General features: G+C 40.2%; 1 protein-coding gene across 1 annotated transcript in view; it reads left to right on the top strand.

The window, feature by feature from the left end:
* Window positions 1–15,368, top strand: part of pyroxd1 (pyridine nucleotide-disulphide oxidoreductase domain 1) — a 29,742-nt gene extending 14,374 nt beyond the window's left edge. The window contains exons 9-12 of the mRNA XM_059987650.1: window positions 3,771–3,883; window positions 12,223–12,345; window positions 12,447–12,584; window positions 12,845–15,368. Coding sequence (XP_059843633.1) covers window positions 3,771–3,883; window positions 12,223–12,345; window positions 12,447–12,584; window positions 12,845–13,093 — 623 coding nt within the window. The 3' untranslated portion in view covers window positions 13,094–15,368. The remainder of the gene's footprint in view (window positions 1–3,770; window positions 3,884–12,222; window positions 12,346–12,446; window positions 12,585–12,844) is intronic.
* Window positions 15,369–16,230: the final 862 nt, after the last annotated feature.

Here is a 16,230-nt window from a genome sequence, read left to right as displayed (position 1 = left end):
CAGAGATTCTTGGATGGTTTGTTGCCTCCTGGGTGCCAGGGTCAGGGATGTCTCTGATCACATGCACAGCATTCTGAAGTGGGAGGGTGAGCAGCCAGATGTCATGGTACACATCGGTACCAATGACGTAGGAAGAAAGAGTGAGGAGGTCCTGAAGAGTGAGTATAGAGAGCTTGGTAGGAAGTTAAAAAGCAGGACCTCGTGGGTGGTAATCTCAGGATTGCTGCCTGTGCCACGTGCCAGTGAGGGTAAGAGTAGGATGCTCTGGCGGATGAACACGTGGCTGTGGATCTGGTGTAGGGGACAAGGTTTCAGATTTCAGGCTCATTGGGACCTCTTCTAGGACAGGTGGGACCTGTACAGGAGAGACGTGTTACACCTGAACTACAGGGGAACCAATATCCTTGCAGGGAGGTTTGCTAGTGTCATTGGGGAGGGTTTAAACTAGATTTGCAGGGGGCTGGGAACCAGAGTGCCAGAGTAGATAGTGGAGTGGGGGTGAAAAGAAATGATGTTAAAAGTTCATGCAAAGTCACAAATAGAAGGTTTGTGTGTGGTGGTAATAATCTTCTGAGGTGTGTCTATTTCAATGCAAGAAGTATTGTAGAGAAGGCAGACAAGCTGAGGGCGTGGATTGAAACTTGGAATTATGACATTGTAGCCATTAGTGAAACTTGGCTACAGGAGGGGCAGGACTGGCAGCTTAATGTTCCAGGGTTCTGATGTTTCAGACATGATAGAGACAGAGGGATAAAGGGTGGTGGGGATGGTTTTGCTAGTCAGGGAAAATGTTACAGCAGTGTTTTGGCAGGACAGATTAGAGGGCTTGTCTGCTGAGGCCATATGGATGGAGCTGAGAAACAGGAAAGGTATGATCACATTAATGGGGTTGCATTATAGACCACCCAATCGTCAGTGAGAATTGGAGGCGCAAATCTGCAGAGAGATAGCAGACAACTGCAGGAAACATAAAGTTGTGATAGTAGGGGATTTTAACTTTCCACATATTGATTGGGACTCACATACTGCTAAAGGTCTAGACGGGTTAGAGTTTGTAAAATGTGTTCAGGAAAGTTTTCTAAATCAATGTATAGAGGTACCAACTATAGAGGATGAAATATTAGATCTCCTATTAGGAAACGAGTTAGGACAGGTGACAGAAGTGGGTGTAGGGGAACACTTTGGTTCCAGTGATCATAACACCATTAGTTTCAACTTGATCATGGATAAAGCTAGATCTGGTCCTCGGGTTGAGGTTCTAAACTGGAAAAAGGCCAAATTTGAAGAAATGAGAAAGGATTTAAAAAGCGTGGATTGGGACAGGTTGTTCTCTTTCAAGGATGCGATTGGTAAGTGGGAGGCCTTCCAACTGAGAAATTTTGAGAGTGCAGAGTTTGTATGTTCCTGTTAGGATCAAAGGCAAAGTGAATAAGAATAAGGAACCTTGGTTCTTGAGGGATATTGGAACTCTGATAAAGAGGAAAGAGATGTATAACATGTATAGGCAACAGGAAGCAAATAAGGTGCTTGAGGAGTATAAAAAGTGCAAAAAAATACTTGGGAAAGAAATCAGAAGACATGAGGTTGCTTTGGCAGTTAAGGTGAAGGATAATCCTAAGAGCTTCTACAGGTATATTAAGAGCAAAAGGATAGTAAGGGATAAAATTGGTCCTCTTGAAGATCAGAGTGGTCGACTATGTATGGAACCAAAAGAAATGGGGGAGATCTTAAATGGGTTTTTTGCATCTGTATTTACTAAGGAAACTGGCATGGAGTCTATGGAAATAAGGCAAACAGGTAGTGAGGTCATGGAACCTATACAGATTGAAGAGGAGGAGGTGCTTGCAATTTTGAGGCAAATCAGAGTAGATAAATCTCCAGGACCTGACAGGGTATTCCTGTGGACCTTGAAGGAAAAGTGTTGAAATTGCAGGGGCCCTGACAGAAATATTTAAAAAGTCGGTATCTATGGGTAAGGTGCCGGAGGATTGGAGCATAGCTCATGTTGTTCCGTTGTTTAGAAAAGGCTCTAAAAGTAATCTGGGAAATTATAGGCAGGTATTTTGATGCCAGTAGTAGGTAGATTATTGGAAGGAGTACTAAGAGATAGGATCTACAAGTATTTAGATAGACAGGGACTTATTAGGGAGAATCAACACGGCTTTGTGCGTGGTAGGTCATGTTTAACTAGAGTTTTTCGAGGAGGTTACCAGGAATGTGGATGAAGGGAAGGCAGTGGATGTTGCCTACATGGACTTCAGTAAGACCTTTGACAAGGTCCCGAATGGGAGGTTAGTTAGGAAGATTCAGTCGCTAGGTATACATGGTGAGGTAGTAAATTGGATTAGACATTGGCTCAATGGGAGAAGACAGAGAGTGGTAGTGGAGGATTGCTTCTCTGAGTGGAGGCCTTTGACTAGTGGTGTGCCACAGGGATCAGTGCTGGGTGCATTGTTATTTGTCATCTATATCCATGATCTGCATGATAATATGGTAAATTGGATCAGCAAATTTGATGATACAAAGATTAAAGGTGTAGTGGACAGTGAGGAAGGTTTTCAAAGCTTGCAGAGGGATTTGGACCAGCTGGAAAAATGGCAGATGGAGCTTAACACAGACAAGTGTGAGGTATTGCACTTTGGAAAGACATACCAAGGTAGAACATACAAGGTAAATGGTAGAAGACTGAGAAGTGCAGTAGAACAGAGGAATCTGGGAATACAGATACATAATTCCCTAAAAGTGGAGTCACAGATAGTTAGGGTCGTAATGAGAGCTTTTGGTACATTGGCCTTTATAAATCAAAGTATTGAGTAAGTGTTGGAATGTTACGGTGAGGTTGTATGAGACATTGGTGAGGCCGAATTTGGAGTATTGTGTTCAGTTTTGGTCACTAATTACAGGAAGGAAACTAATAAGGTTGAAAGAATGCACAGAAGGTTTACAAGGATGTTGCCAGGACTTGAGAAACTGAGTTACAGAGAAAGGTTGAATAGGTTAGGACTTTATTCCCTGGAGGTAGAAGAATGAGGAGAGATTTGATAGAGGTGTATAAAATTATGATGTGTTAGATAGAGTGAATGCAAGCAGGCTTTTTCCTCTGAGGCTAGGGGAGAAAAAAAAAACCAGAGGACATGGGTTAAGGGTGAAGGGGGAAAAGTTTAAAGGGAACATTAGTGGGGGCTTCTTCACACAGAGAGTGGTGGGAGTGTGGAATGAGCTGCCAGATGAAGTGGTAAATGCAGGCTCACTTTTAACACTTAAGAAAAACCTGGACAGGTACATGGATGAGAGGTGTATGGAGGGATATGGTCCAGATGCAGGTCAGTGGGACTAGGCAGAAAAATGGTTTGCCACAGCCAAGAAGGGCCAAAAGGCCTGTTCCTGTGCTGTAGTGTTCTATAATTCTATGTAATATTGCTATCATACGTATTGTAAGTTAGAAGTATTTAGTTTATGTAGTAATATGGGCAGATGTATTAGAACATTATGACTTCCCTAGTGGAGCTTGCAATCAAATTCAGCACAAAGTTACCAAATTCCATTTCCTATGAGCAATGGCAAGAGTATGAAGTTGAATATAATCAGTCCAATGTATACTAAGATTAGAATAATTGGAAAAACACTTAAAATTTGCTTAGTTACAAGCAACAGTTGTTCTCAGTATATGACCAGTATATCTATGATCTTTTGTAAAACTGTGTTGAGAATGTTTCACAGAACTCTCAATGTGCAAATAAGAGTTTATTTTACTTTTCCATTCCTTTTAGAGTCTTGGCCTGTATTTGTACAGTTGACAAATGGGAAGATCTATGGCTCTGACTTTATAGTGAGTGCAACTGGAGTAATTCCAAATGTTGAACCATTTGTCACAGATAACCCTGTAAGTACTGTATAGAATTCACGTCTGCCCTTGAGAACTAGAACCCAGAATCACACCTTGTCTCGGTTTTGTAGATTCATTTCCAAAGAAGTGAAAAAATGAGTCAGAATCATGATATTTAAGATAGGAATAAGAGAAAGAGGGAGAAGTATTGAGCAGGTCAGGCAGCTTATGTGGAGAGAAAAATAAATAGCGTTATAGATCAAAGACTTCGTGAGTGCTGTAAAATGCTACATTTTAGATCTAGCAAATGGAAGGAATAGATGATTAGAACAATAAAGGAAATTTCTGATAAGTGAAAAGACAACTAAAAATGATACAAAGTGAAAGGACCGCTAAAAATGATGCAAGGATACTAACAACAACAGGTTAGTTTGAATGAAGCATAAATGGCAGACAAAGAATCATTATCTAAAAGTATCAAGGGAAAATTCTAGAATATGGCTCAATGAATGTGCTTGAATTTATTATCTTGCACAAAATCAAATGTACTTTTTAGTTGAAAAAAAGAATTCAGCTCTACTCAGATTTTCACAAGGTTCTCCTAAAATTACTACCAACTAAATTGCAACATTATTGTAAATAATGTAAGTAAGACAATTAGTGCCTTGTAATATTTCTACTTTGCAGAATGAACTGAGCTGGGGACAAATAGACAATAAAATGCTCAATGAAATTGCAGGCAAATTGATCCATGCTGTACATTAATTTATTAAAGTTGTGTGTAGAAATTCACTAGATTGTGGCTGTTTTTGCGTTGAGACAATTGCAAAAGAGAAGATGACAGCATGTACCACCTAGTGGCTATTTACATCATGACAACCAAATGTTTTGCCTGTTTGTTTCCATGAATCGATTAGATCAGCTTTATATGTCACATGTACATTGAAACATACTGCATAGTGAAATGAGATGTTTGTATCAACGACCAACACAGTCTGGGGATGTGCTGAGCAGCCCACGTTTTGCCATGTTTCCTGCGCCAACGTAGCATACCCGCAACTTACTAACCCTAGCCTGTACGTCTTTGGAATGTGACAACTAGAGGAAGCCCACACAATCATGGGGGGAATGTACAAACACCTTGCCGACAGTGGTGGGAATTGGACACTGATCGCTGATGCTATGAAGTGTTACGTTAGCTATAAAGCTACTGCAGTATCCTATTTCTTCCCCCTTCACCCACTCTTGCCCATCACCGAGACACTCCACCCAGTATGTCCTCTGACCCAACTATTCCTATCTGCACTCACCACCTCTCTTATTTGGTTAAATGCTCTACCTTCCTCTTCCATCAGATTCCACTATCCACAGCTCTTCATCACCTCCACTTGTCACCTTCCTGCTTCTATTGCTTCTTTCACTCTGTCCTCCTCCTGCCTCTCACCTCTTCTCACTTGGATCCACTCATCACCTGCCAGCTTCCAACCCGCACCACCTCTCCTCTTCATCTTTCCATCCAGATGAAGGGCTTCAATCCAAAATGGTTCTTACAGAAAAGGCTGTCTCTTCTATTTGAATACTCAGTGGCCAAAGGTGTACAGTTTAAGATAATTGTTGAATAAAAAGAGATACAAAATATATATCTTTGTTGTGGAATGCCTTGCCATGATTTAGAAACATAGAAACTTAGAAAACCTACAGTACAACACAGGCCCTTCAGCCCACAATGCTGTGCTGAACATGTATTTACTTTTAGAAATTAATTAGGGTTACCCATAGGCCTCTATTTTCCTAAGCTCCATGTACCTATCCAGGAGCCTCTTAAAAAACCCTTTTGTATCCAATTATCAGCTGATTTGTTGCTGATAATTAGAAAATTATTTTTTGACTTACTGAATTACCACTTGAAAGTGATTTTAGAAATTAAACTACTAGATAATTTGTAGGTGTGAATTAATGGGTTCTTGTCATTATTTTTCAATCAATTTAGTTAAAACACAGCATTCATAATTGTATCTAAACACAAACTGCTGGAGATACTCAGCAGATAAGTCATTCTCGTGAATCTCCTCTGGACCCTCTCCAATGCCAGCACAACTTGTCATAGATAAGAGGCCCAAAACTTCCCTCAGTACTCCCAAGTTCAGTCTGTCCATTGCCATCTAAGCTTCAGCATCATATCCTAACTCTTATATTTTCATCCTCTTGAAATGAATGCTAACATTGCACTTGCCTTTCTTACCACCACCTCAACCTACCAGTTAACTTTTAGCGAATCCTGCAAGTGGACTCCCTAGTCTCTTTACTCCACTGATTTTTGAATTTTCTCACCTTTTAGAAAATAATCTATGCTTTTATTATTTCTATAAGAGTGCAATAAAATACACTTTCCTGTACTATATTCCATCTGCCACCTCTTTGACTATTCGTCTAATCTGCTTAAGTCCTTCTGCAAACTCCCTGCCACCTACCTTTTCACCAATCTTTGTACTTCACCTTCAAACTTGACCACAAATCTATAATTTCTGTCATCCAAAACATTGATCTACAACGTGAAAGCAAATGCTCCCATTACTGACCCCTGAGGAACACTACTATACACCGCCAGCCAGAATAGGGCCCCTTTATCCTGATACTTTGCTTTCTACCAGTCATCCAATCATTCATCTTTGCTAGTAATTTTCCTGTAATACCGTGGTCTCTTGTTAAGTAGCATTGCGTGCTGTCAAAGGTCTTCTGAAAGTCCAAGTAAACAACATCTACTGACTGTCCTTTGTCTATCCTGCCTGTTATTTCCTCAAAGAATTCTATAGCTTTGTCAGGCAAAGTTTTCCCTTAAGGAAACCATGCTGAATTTGGTTTACTTCGTTATGTGTCTCCAAGTACCCCAAAAACCTCATCCTTAATAATGTACTCCAACATCTTCCCAACCTCTGAAGTCAGGTTAACTGGCCCATAATTTCCTTTCCTCTGCCTCCCTCCCTTCTTAAAGTATGGTGTGACATTTACATCTAGAGTTACAGTCCTCTGGAACCATTAAAGAATCTATTGACTCATGAAATATCATTACTATTACCTTCACAATCCCATTAGCTATCTCTTTCAGTTGTGGTCCATCTGGTCCAGGTGACTTGCCTACAGACCTTGGAAATTCCCAAGCACCTTCTCCTTAGCAATAACAACTACATTCACTTCTGCTCCCTAAAACTCTCAAATTTATGGCATACTGCAAGTGTCTTCCATAGTAAAGGCTGATGCAAAATACTTATTAGCTCGGTGACCCAACTTGTTAATTCAGGTTCCCATTGCCATTCCTACATGTCAGCCCATGGCCTTCACTCATAACACAATGAGGCCACCCTCAGCGCAGAGGAGCAACACTTTATATTCTGTCTGGGTAGCCTCTAACCTGATGATATTAATATTGATTTCTCTTCCAGTTTAAAAAAAATTTGCTCCCCCTCCCCTCTTCTATTCCTTGCTCTGGCCTCTTTCCTCTTCTAACCTGCGTATCACCTCCCGCGGTGCCCCTCCTCCTTTTCCTTCTCCTGTGGCCCACTCTTCGTTCCTATCAGATTCCTTCATCTCCAGCCCTTTATCTTTCCCTCCCGCCTGACTTCTCCTACCTATCCTCCTTCCCTCCCTCCCCATCCTTTTATTCTTGCACCTTCCCCCTTCCTTTCCAGTCCAAAATGTTGACTGTTCATTTCTGTGGATGCTGCCCGACCTGCTGAGTTCCTCCAGCATTTTCTATCTATTACTTATTCAGCTCATCCGCCATTTCTTTGTCCCACTTTACTACCTCTCCAGTGTCATTTTCCAGTGGTCCAATATCCACTCTTGCCTCATTTACTCTTTACATTACTAAAAAATCTTTAGGTATCATCTTTGATATTGTTAGCTAACTTTCATATTACATTTTTTTGAGATACTGTACAGAATAGCCTCATTACAGGACAATTTACAATGATCAATAATCTACCAACAGGTACATCTTTTGAATGTAGGAGGGATCCAGAATACCCAGAGGAAACCCAATGTCTTGTACAAGTTCAATATAACATCACAACTCTTGCATTAAATTTATGAAGGCCCATGTGCCTAAAGTTTCCTTTATGATCCTATCTGCCTGTGATGCCACTCCTTCATCTTCGGGATGTATCTACCCTGCGCTTTCCGAATTGCCCAGAAATTCCAGCTATTGCTATTCTGTCATCATCCCTGCTAAAGTCCCCTTCCAATTAACTTCGGCCAGCTCCCTCTCATGCCTCTGAAATTCCCTTTACTCCATTATAATACTGATACATTTGACTTTATAGCTTCTCGCTCTCAAACTGCAGGGTGGATTCTATCATGTTATGATCTTAAGAGTTCATTTACCTTAAGCTCCCTAATCAAATCTAGTTGATTACACAGCACCCCGTCCAGAATTGCCTTTCCCCTAGTGGGCTGCTCTAAAAAGCCATCCTGTAGGCATTTTAAAAATTCCCTCTCTTGTGATCCAGTACCAACCTGATTTTCCCAGTCTACCTGCATATTGAAATCCCCTCTTGTAACATTGCCCTTTCTACATGCCATTTCTATTTACCATTGAAATTTATATCCCACATCCTGGCTACACATCGGGGGCCTGTATGTAATTCCCTTCAGGGTCTTTTTATCCTTGCAGTTTCTTAACCCTACCCACAAAGATGCTACATCTTCAGATCTTATGTCACCTCTTTCCAAAGATTTGATTTCATTTTTTACTAACAGAGCCACCCAACCCCTCTACCTATCTGCCAGTCCTTTCAATACAAGTTGTATCTTTGGATGTTAAGCTCCCAGCTATGATCTTTTCAGCCACAGCTCAGTGATGCCCACAACGTCATCTCTGCCGGTCTCTAACTGCACTACAAGATCATCTTCCTTATTCCATATACTGAGTGCATTCAAATATAAAACCTCCAGTCTTGTATTCATATCCTTTTTTAATTTTGCCCCAATGTTACAGTTCAACTCGTCCTACTAACCAAGATTTTGCCCTATCCTTCTCCACTGTCTCATTGCATCCACTTGTATACCAACTGCCCCATCCTCAGCCCTATCATTCTGGTTCTCATCCCCCTACCAACTTAGTTTAAACCCTTCCCAAAGCTGTAGCAAACCTGCCTGCAAGGAAATTGGTCCCCTTTGGATGCAGGTGCAACATGTCCTTTTTGTACAGGTCATATCTTCCCTAGAAGAGAATCCAATAATCCAAAAGTCTGAAACCCTGCCCCCTGCACCACTTCTTCAGCCACTCATTATCTATGCCGTCATCCTCTTCCTTCCCTGACTAGCATGTGATACTGGGAGTAATCTAGAGATTACTTGGAAGTCCTGCTCTTTAGCTTCTTCCCGGACTCCCTATACTCACTGCGCAGGACCTCTTCCCTCTTTTTACCTATGTCAATGGTGCCAATATGCACCACCATCTTTAGCTGCTCACTTTCACTCTTGGGAATCTTCTGCAGCTGCTCTGAGATATCCTGGAACCTTGTACCTGGGAGGCAGCATACCATTGCAGCCACAGAATCTGCTGTCTGTCTCCTTAACTATCAAGTGTTCTATTGCTGTCACTCTGCCTGACTTTACCCTTCCCTGCTGAGCCTCAGATCACCTCAATAAAAGTCTCACCTATTAATGTTTCAGCCTTCCAGATGGTCCTGAACGCAGCCAGCTCTAGTTATAACCATAGAACAATTACAGCATGGAAACAGGCCATCTCGACCCTTCTAGTCCGTGCCGAACGTTCCTTAACCTCATCACTCTGAAGTTGGGTGCACTAATTGCAGATGTAGTCATTAGGGAGACCATTAGGTACCCTGAAATCCCACGTTTCACAGGAGGAGCATTCTACTGCAGGAACTACCATCCTGCCCACACTTGCTATACCTCTAACTTAGCAAGTTTAAGTTCTAACCTACGCCTGTCCTCACCCAAACCTGCTGATGTAAACTAAACTATCAGAGCGAGGGTGAACAGAGGTAGAGAAACTAGAACCAATACAGGAACTGTGAGATATAGAACAAAAGTATGGCGTGAAGGGAACTTTTGGAAAGGAACAGTATCTATTCTGAGAGGAAAAACTGATCAAAGTCAGAACTATCTGGGGATAATGGGGAAGGTGTTGCAAGGGGAGTACAGATGCTGGAAATCTGAAACCAAATCAGGAAATGTTAGACACATCAGCAAGCCAGGCAGCATTTATAGAAACAGTGTACCAGGTCCACAACTGACCACCATGAAAATAATTATCGATCAGAATCACCAGTCATGGACATTGCCTAAATTATCAGGCATTTTCTGTATTCCTTGCTCTTTCACCAAACTTGGCCTGTTCTAGCACAGACAGAAAAGGCTAATTTATCAGAAGTTGCGGAATTCATTGTTGGGCCCCAGAGTTTGCAGCATGTGCATATAACATATTGCTCCTTGGAACAGTGCAAGAGGCAAAATACAGTTTCCATTATTACGTTTTAGCTTCACCTTTTGAAATGCAACACTTTCTGCACAGATGCTGCCTAGTCTGTAAGACCATAAGATATAGGAAAATCCATCAGACTTTCCTAGCATTCTCCTTGATTTCAGCTTTTCAGCAACTTCACATAATTCAGTTGTTATTTGCTTCATGCTCTTTCTGTTCACCATGTACACATCCTCTGGCCACTGTTAATTGACACCATTCTATCTTATCCATTTTCTCTTGGTCTCCACCAAAGGGAAAATGGATAAGGCATTCCTTTTCTTCTCCCTATCGTTCTGTCTTCTCTGCAACATAAAATATGTCTGTTTTCTGGTTCTGTAGGAACATAAAAAAACTGAAGCAGTAACTATTGATAAATTGTCTGTAATATTTACCCTTGTTATAATTGATTGTAGAATATTTTGTAATACCATGAGCTTTTTGGCTGGTGCCATATAAATGAAGGTTCTTTAGTCATTGTTTATGTAGTTTTACTTAGGAAAATCAACATGACCATAAGCAAAAACAAGACCCATTTAGCCCAATCTGTCCATTCCTTCATTTTTGCCCAGCTTAGGGCTCCTACTGGCTTTCCAGATTTATTTCTATCATTAGACCCCTCTCTCCTCTTCTTCCTCATGTGCTTGTCAAACCTCGACTTAAATATATTTTATCCATTTTCTTCAACAGCTTCCCTATTGTAGAAAGTTCTGCATTATCAGCATGCTCAACGTTGAATTTATCATCTGCACAAGAAAAGGTGCAATGAAACACTCACTTGAAGTGGTATCACAGGATAACATTTTTTCCCCCTGAGCTCCTTACTGGATTTCTTAGTAACCATTACTCCAGCAGAAACACTTTCAATGCTATCAAAACACTTCGTAATTTTAAAGACGTTGGTCTTCCCCAGACTTTTCTGATGAGTAAAAATATTCATTCTCTTCATTCTACTTTGATGTATGCACTTGTGGATCATGCTTGCAAATCTCCTCACCCTCTCCATTGCCTTTCTGCTTTAAATAATATGAAACTGGGTCATGTTTTAAAAAGAGTCTAACAAAGATTTGATACACATTCACCACATTCCTTCACTTCAGTTCTGTCCATCTAGAAATAAATCCTAGTGCTTATTTTTTTTCAACCTATGGCGCAGCCTTTTTAGTTATTATTACTTATAATTGATTATCTCACTGCATGATTAGTACTTTGGAATCCTTTGTTGCTTTACCCCTTCCAAATATTGTGATCCTCCTCTTTCAATCAAAATATTCTAGCTCACCCGGTCTGTGATGTAATTTATTGTCCTATTATTTTACCATTCTATAAGTTTATTAGTTCCCTCTAGTAATTTATTGCAGATCTTGGTACTGTAGATGAATTCAAATCAGAGAGGATCACCAAGTTGGAATTCATGTTTTTAATTCCAGAATCCAATTCATAAATATAAACTGAACAGCAGTTGTTATAGCTCTGATCCTTGTGAAATACCATTATTTCCTTCCTTTCACTGTGGATAGCTACCCTTTAGCCCCACTCCATGTCCTGCCCTGAAGCCATTCTGCTGCTTGGCCTCAATGACCTTTCCCTGAATTACTGTATACTCTATTGAAAGTGTTTCAAAAATCTGGACAAATTACACCCACTTCTTAAGGCTATAGAAAAGGTAAAGACCTTTTAAAGGAAAAGTGATAAATATTATATCCTTGTAGACCACAACATAGGAACAGGGATGTGGAATAAGTGAGGAGCCAACAAAATTCTTTCCTTGGTCTATGAAAATCTATTTCTAAACAAGTAATGAATATGAAATGAAGGGAAAAGGCAAGACAGGTGGAAGCATTTATACATTGCAGCACTATTTTAATTGATAAATAGTAATCATAATGTTTCTCTTTTTTTTACATAGTTTGATGTGGCAGAAGATGGGGGCCTTAAAGTAGATGAGCTGATGCATACCTCAGTACCGGATATTTTTGCTGCTGGTGACGTCTGCACTGTATCTTGGGAGCCTCGAGCTCTTTGGCATCAGGTACTGTAGGTGCCATCTGTCACAATGTGTTTTCCATTAACGTTAGAAAATGCAATTTGTCCAGTGATTGCATTTTGTTTTTCATTTGCACAACCTAACAGATGCGACTGTGGACCCAAGCTAGACAGATGGGATATTATGCAGCCAAGTGTATAGCAGCAGAAGTATTGGGGGAACCAATTGAATTGGACTTCTGCTTTGAATCATTTGCTCATGTCACCAAATTCTTCAATTATAAGGTAAGTTTGAAAGGAGTTATTACAAAATGGGCAGAATTTTGAAGCATTTTGAACCCAGTGATTTTTTTTAACTAATTCTGAGCTGAAGTACAAACTATAGTAGAAAATTCCCCAGGTACTACTTCCAAAGTTACTGCTGTTTATACACAATAAATGTAAGGGTGAAATGGCTGGCTGGCGATTGAAATGAAATGACTCACTATGCTGTAATAATTCTGCTCATTAACTGTCTTTGCATAAATATTTTACTTAACCTGCAGGTGGTGTTGTTAGGCAAGTACAATGCCCAGGGTCTGGGGAGAGATCATGAGCTGCTTCTGCGATGTACCAGAGGCCAGGAATATGTGAAGGTTGTAATGCAGAATGGAAGGATGAAGGGAGCTGTGCTCATTGGCGAAACTGATTTGGAAGAGACCTTTGAAAACCTCATTTTGAATCAGATGGACCTTTCTGCATATGGCGAAGACTTACTTAACCCTCACATTGACATTGAGGATTATTTTGACTAAGACGTGTCAGATAATTTGCTTTTTATTATGTAGCCTGTGTAATTTGGCCCAACAGACATTGAAGCTGCACCTGCCTTCCTAGGTGGTTGTAAAAGATGGCATGGAGTTCCTTGAAGGTATTCAAAGAGTTCTTCATGTCTTCATCCCTCAACTGATACCAGTACAATTATTTTGTTAAATGCAAATTGGCTTCTGTTAGTTTACATCACAAATTGACTGCAACAAAAATAAATTAATTTACTCTTAGGCACTCAAGCACATCACTGAGCTTGTGGAAGGTTATGGGTAGTTTAGAGTGGTGATTGGTACATTATGTTGCATTTTCTAACATTCACCCAACTTGAAGACTTTTTCCTCTCCCTTGCCTTTTCCAATACCAATACATCATATTTTCTATAGGTAAATGTTGGAAATTATGTTTGGTGTTTTATTGGTATTAACTCATCCTCAGAGCTGTTCTTTCAGTGACTTCTAGCCTTTCATTTGGAGAAACGTCACACCAGCTTCAGAGGGAGACTATCAAAATCTACTCATCATATGATAGCTAGACATAACAGTGTATAACCAGAATTTTTCAGTTCTGCCTACAGGCATAAGGAATTTTTTTTCTAAACTGCCATTTACCTCATGATCATGACATTTGGGAAAAGGAAGCTATTACATGTAATGAATGCTTCAGAACATGTTTAAATTTACACATTTTAAGTTTCAAATATAAGACATGAAGCAAATGCGAATGTAAAATTTTATGCAGTAGGTAATTATGATCTGGTACTTTGCTTGCAATGATGGCAGAAGTGCAGTAAGTCAGGGCTTTAATAGGAAATTGGATGGCACTTCAAGAAAAATAATTTCCCAGGCCATAAGGAATGGGATTGATCAATGCACTCAAATCACTGGCAGATTTCAGTGTACTATGTCTTAACAATTTTATAAATATGCACTAAGTCTGTTATAAAGCAACCTACAGAGCACTGGAGGAACTCAGTGGGTCAGGTAGCAACTATGGACAGTTAATGTTCTGGCTCAAGACTTTTCTTCTGGACTAGAAGGAAATAGGGGATATAGCTAAAGTAAATCGTTGACTGTCCATTTCCCTCCGTAGATGTTCCTGACTTGCTGAGTTCCTCCAGCAATTTGTGTGTGTCTCCTGACTCTAGCATTTGTAGACTTTTGTGTCTGTGTGTGTGTCTCTCTCTCTCTCTCTCTCTCTCTCTCTCTCTCTTTTTGCTGCTTTAATGTAATTAATGGCAGTTTAAATCCACCATGTCATAATTTTCATAAATTACAGCCATTGAATATGCTGTTGATTTAGTTTGTGTATCGAAGGAATCTATAAGAAAAATAAAGAGTAAATTGCTGATGCTGGGAAACAGCATGACCATAGGCATATCCTAAAGTCACTCTTAACAAATTATCAGAATTCAGACTAAAACTGTCATTACTGCAATCCAATCATGTACAGTTTCTCATCATCCATCAACATGAGAACTTTTCCCGTTTGTATCCAGTATCCCATGTCAGAGGATTTTGTCAAATGGTAACAATGTTGGATTTGTGATCTTAAGATAGAAACCAATTTTAATTCTAACCAGGATTACTGACCAAGAATTATCCCTTTTATTTTCTCCTTTTCTGAATTTGATGGATTTTTTTTACACAGGAAGCCATACATTGCATTGTGCTCATGCAGGTCAAAGTGGAACCATCCATTCTAATCCCGCTTCCCATGATGTAGCCTGCAGCTTTGTAAATCACATCTCATCATAAGTACAAGGTTCTGCAGATGCTGGAGATCCAGAGTAAAAATACTGGAGGAACTCAGCATGACTAAACAGTCAATGTTTTGGGCCGAGACCCTTCATTAGGATGCATTACAACATATTTTGTTCTAAATGCACTGAGCCTTCTTGTCTCTAGTTCATTCAACACACTGATACCAGTATCTTAAAGCTTTGTTAAAAGGTTAGTGAACTATTAAGGAAAAAATAAACTTTTGTTTTTATATGTAGGACAGCTGTCAGTTTTATACACAACAGTTAATCTCTGCTCTTCACCAAAGAAAACATTTCCAGCCTGGCCAGCTTTTCTAATCAACTGAAGTTCTCCAACCCTGGCAACTTCAACCTGAATCTGCTTTGTACTCACTCAAGTGCTGTATGATTCATCCTGTGTTGTGGCAACCAGGGCTGCAAGTAACTACGCATTCACTAATACTCTATATGGTCAGATATGATCTATCCTTAATAAATCCATGCCAACTATTCTTGATTAATCTCTGCCTGGCTAAATACTTATTAATATTGTCTCTTAGAATTTTCCCAATAAATCTCTCATCAGCTTAGATTGTCTGTTGATTGAGCTTACCCTTTCTCTGTGACTAGGTTTCCTCCTATATCCCAACATGTGTGGGTTGTTAATTGAGCACTACAGATTCTTAGTGTGTGAATGAGTGACAGAATGGGGGGGTTGTTAATTGATGGAACAGTGTTCAAAATAAAGAGGGATTAGACAATAGACAATAGGTGCAGAAGTAGACCATTTGGCCCTTTGAGCCTGCACCGCCATTTTGAGATCATGGTTGATCATCTACTATCAATACCCGGTTCCTGCCTTGTCCCCATATCCCTTGATTCCCCTATCCATAAGATACCTATCTAGCTCCTTCTTGAAAGCATTCAGAGAATTGGCCTCCACTGCCTTCTGAGGCAGTGCATTCCAGACCCCCACAACTCTCTGGGAGAAGAAGTTTTTCCTTAACTCTGTCCTAAATGACCTACCCCTTATTCTCAAACCATGCCCTCTGGTACTGGACTCTTCCAGCATCTGGAACATATTTCCTGCCTCTATCTTGTCCAATCCCTTAATAATCTTACATGTTTCAATCAGATCCCCTCTCAATCTCCTTAATTCCAGCGTGTACAAGCCCAGTCTCTCTAACCTCTCTGTGTAAGACAGTCCAGACATCTCAGGAATTAACCTCGTGAATCTATGCTGCACTTCCTCTACAGCCAGGATGTCCTTCCTTAAAAGTGGAGACCAAAACTGTACACAATACTCCAGATGTGGTCTCACCAAGGCTCTGTACAAATGCAAGACGATTTCCTTGCTCTTGTAATCAATTCCCTTTGTAATAA

Source organism: Hypanus sabinus, chromosome 13 (genome assembly GCF_030144855.1).
Source record: "Hypanus sabinus isolate sHypSab1 chromosome 13, sHypSab1.hap1, whole genome shotgun sequence".
In the NCBI taxonomy this organism is placed as follows: Eukaryota; Metazoa; Chordata; class Chondrichthyes; order Myliobatiformes; family Dasyatidae; genus Hypanus; species Hypanus sabinus.
This window is presented reverse-complemented; position numbering and strand designations above follow the sequence as displayed.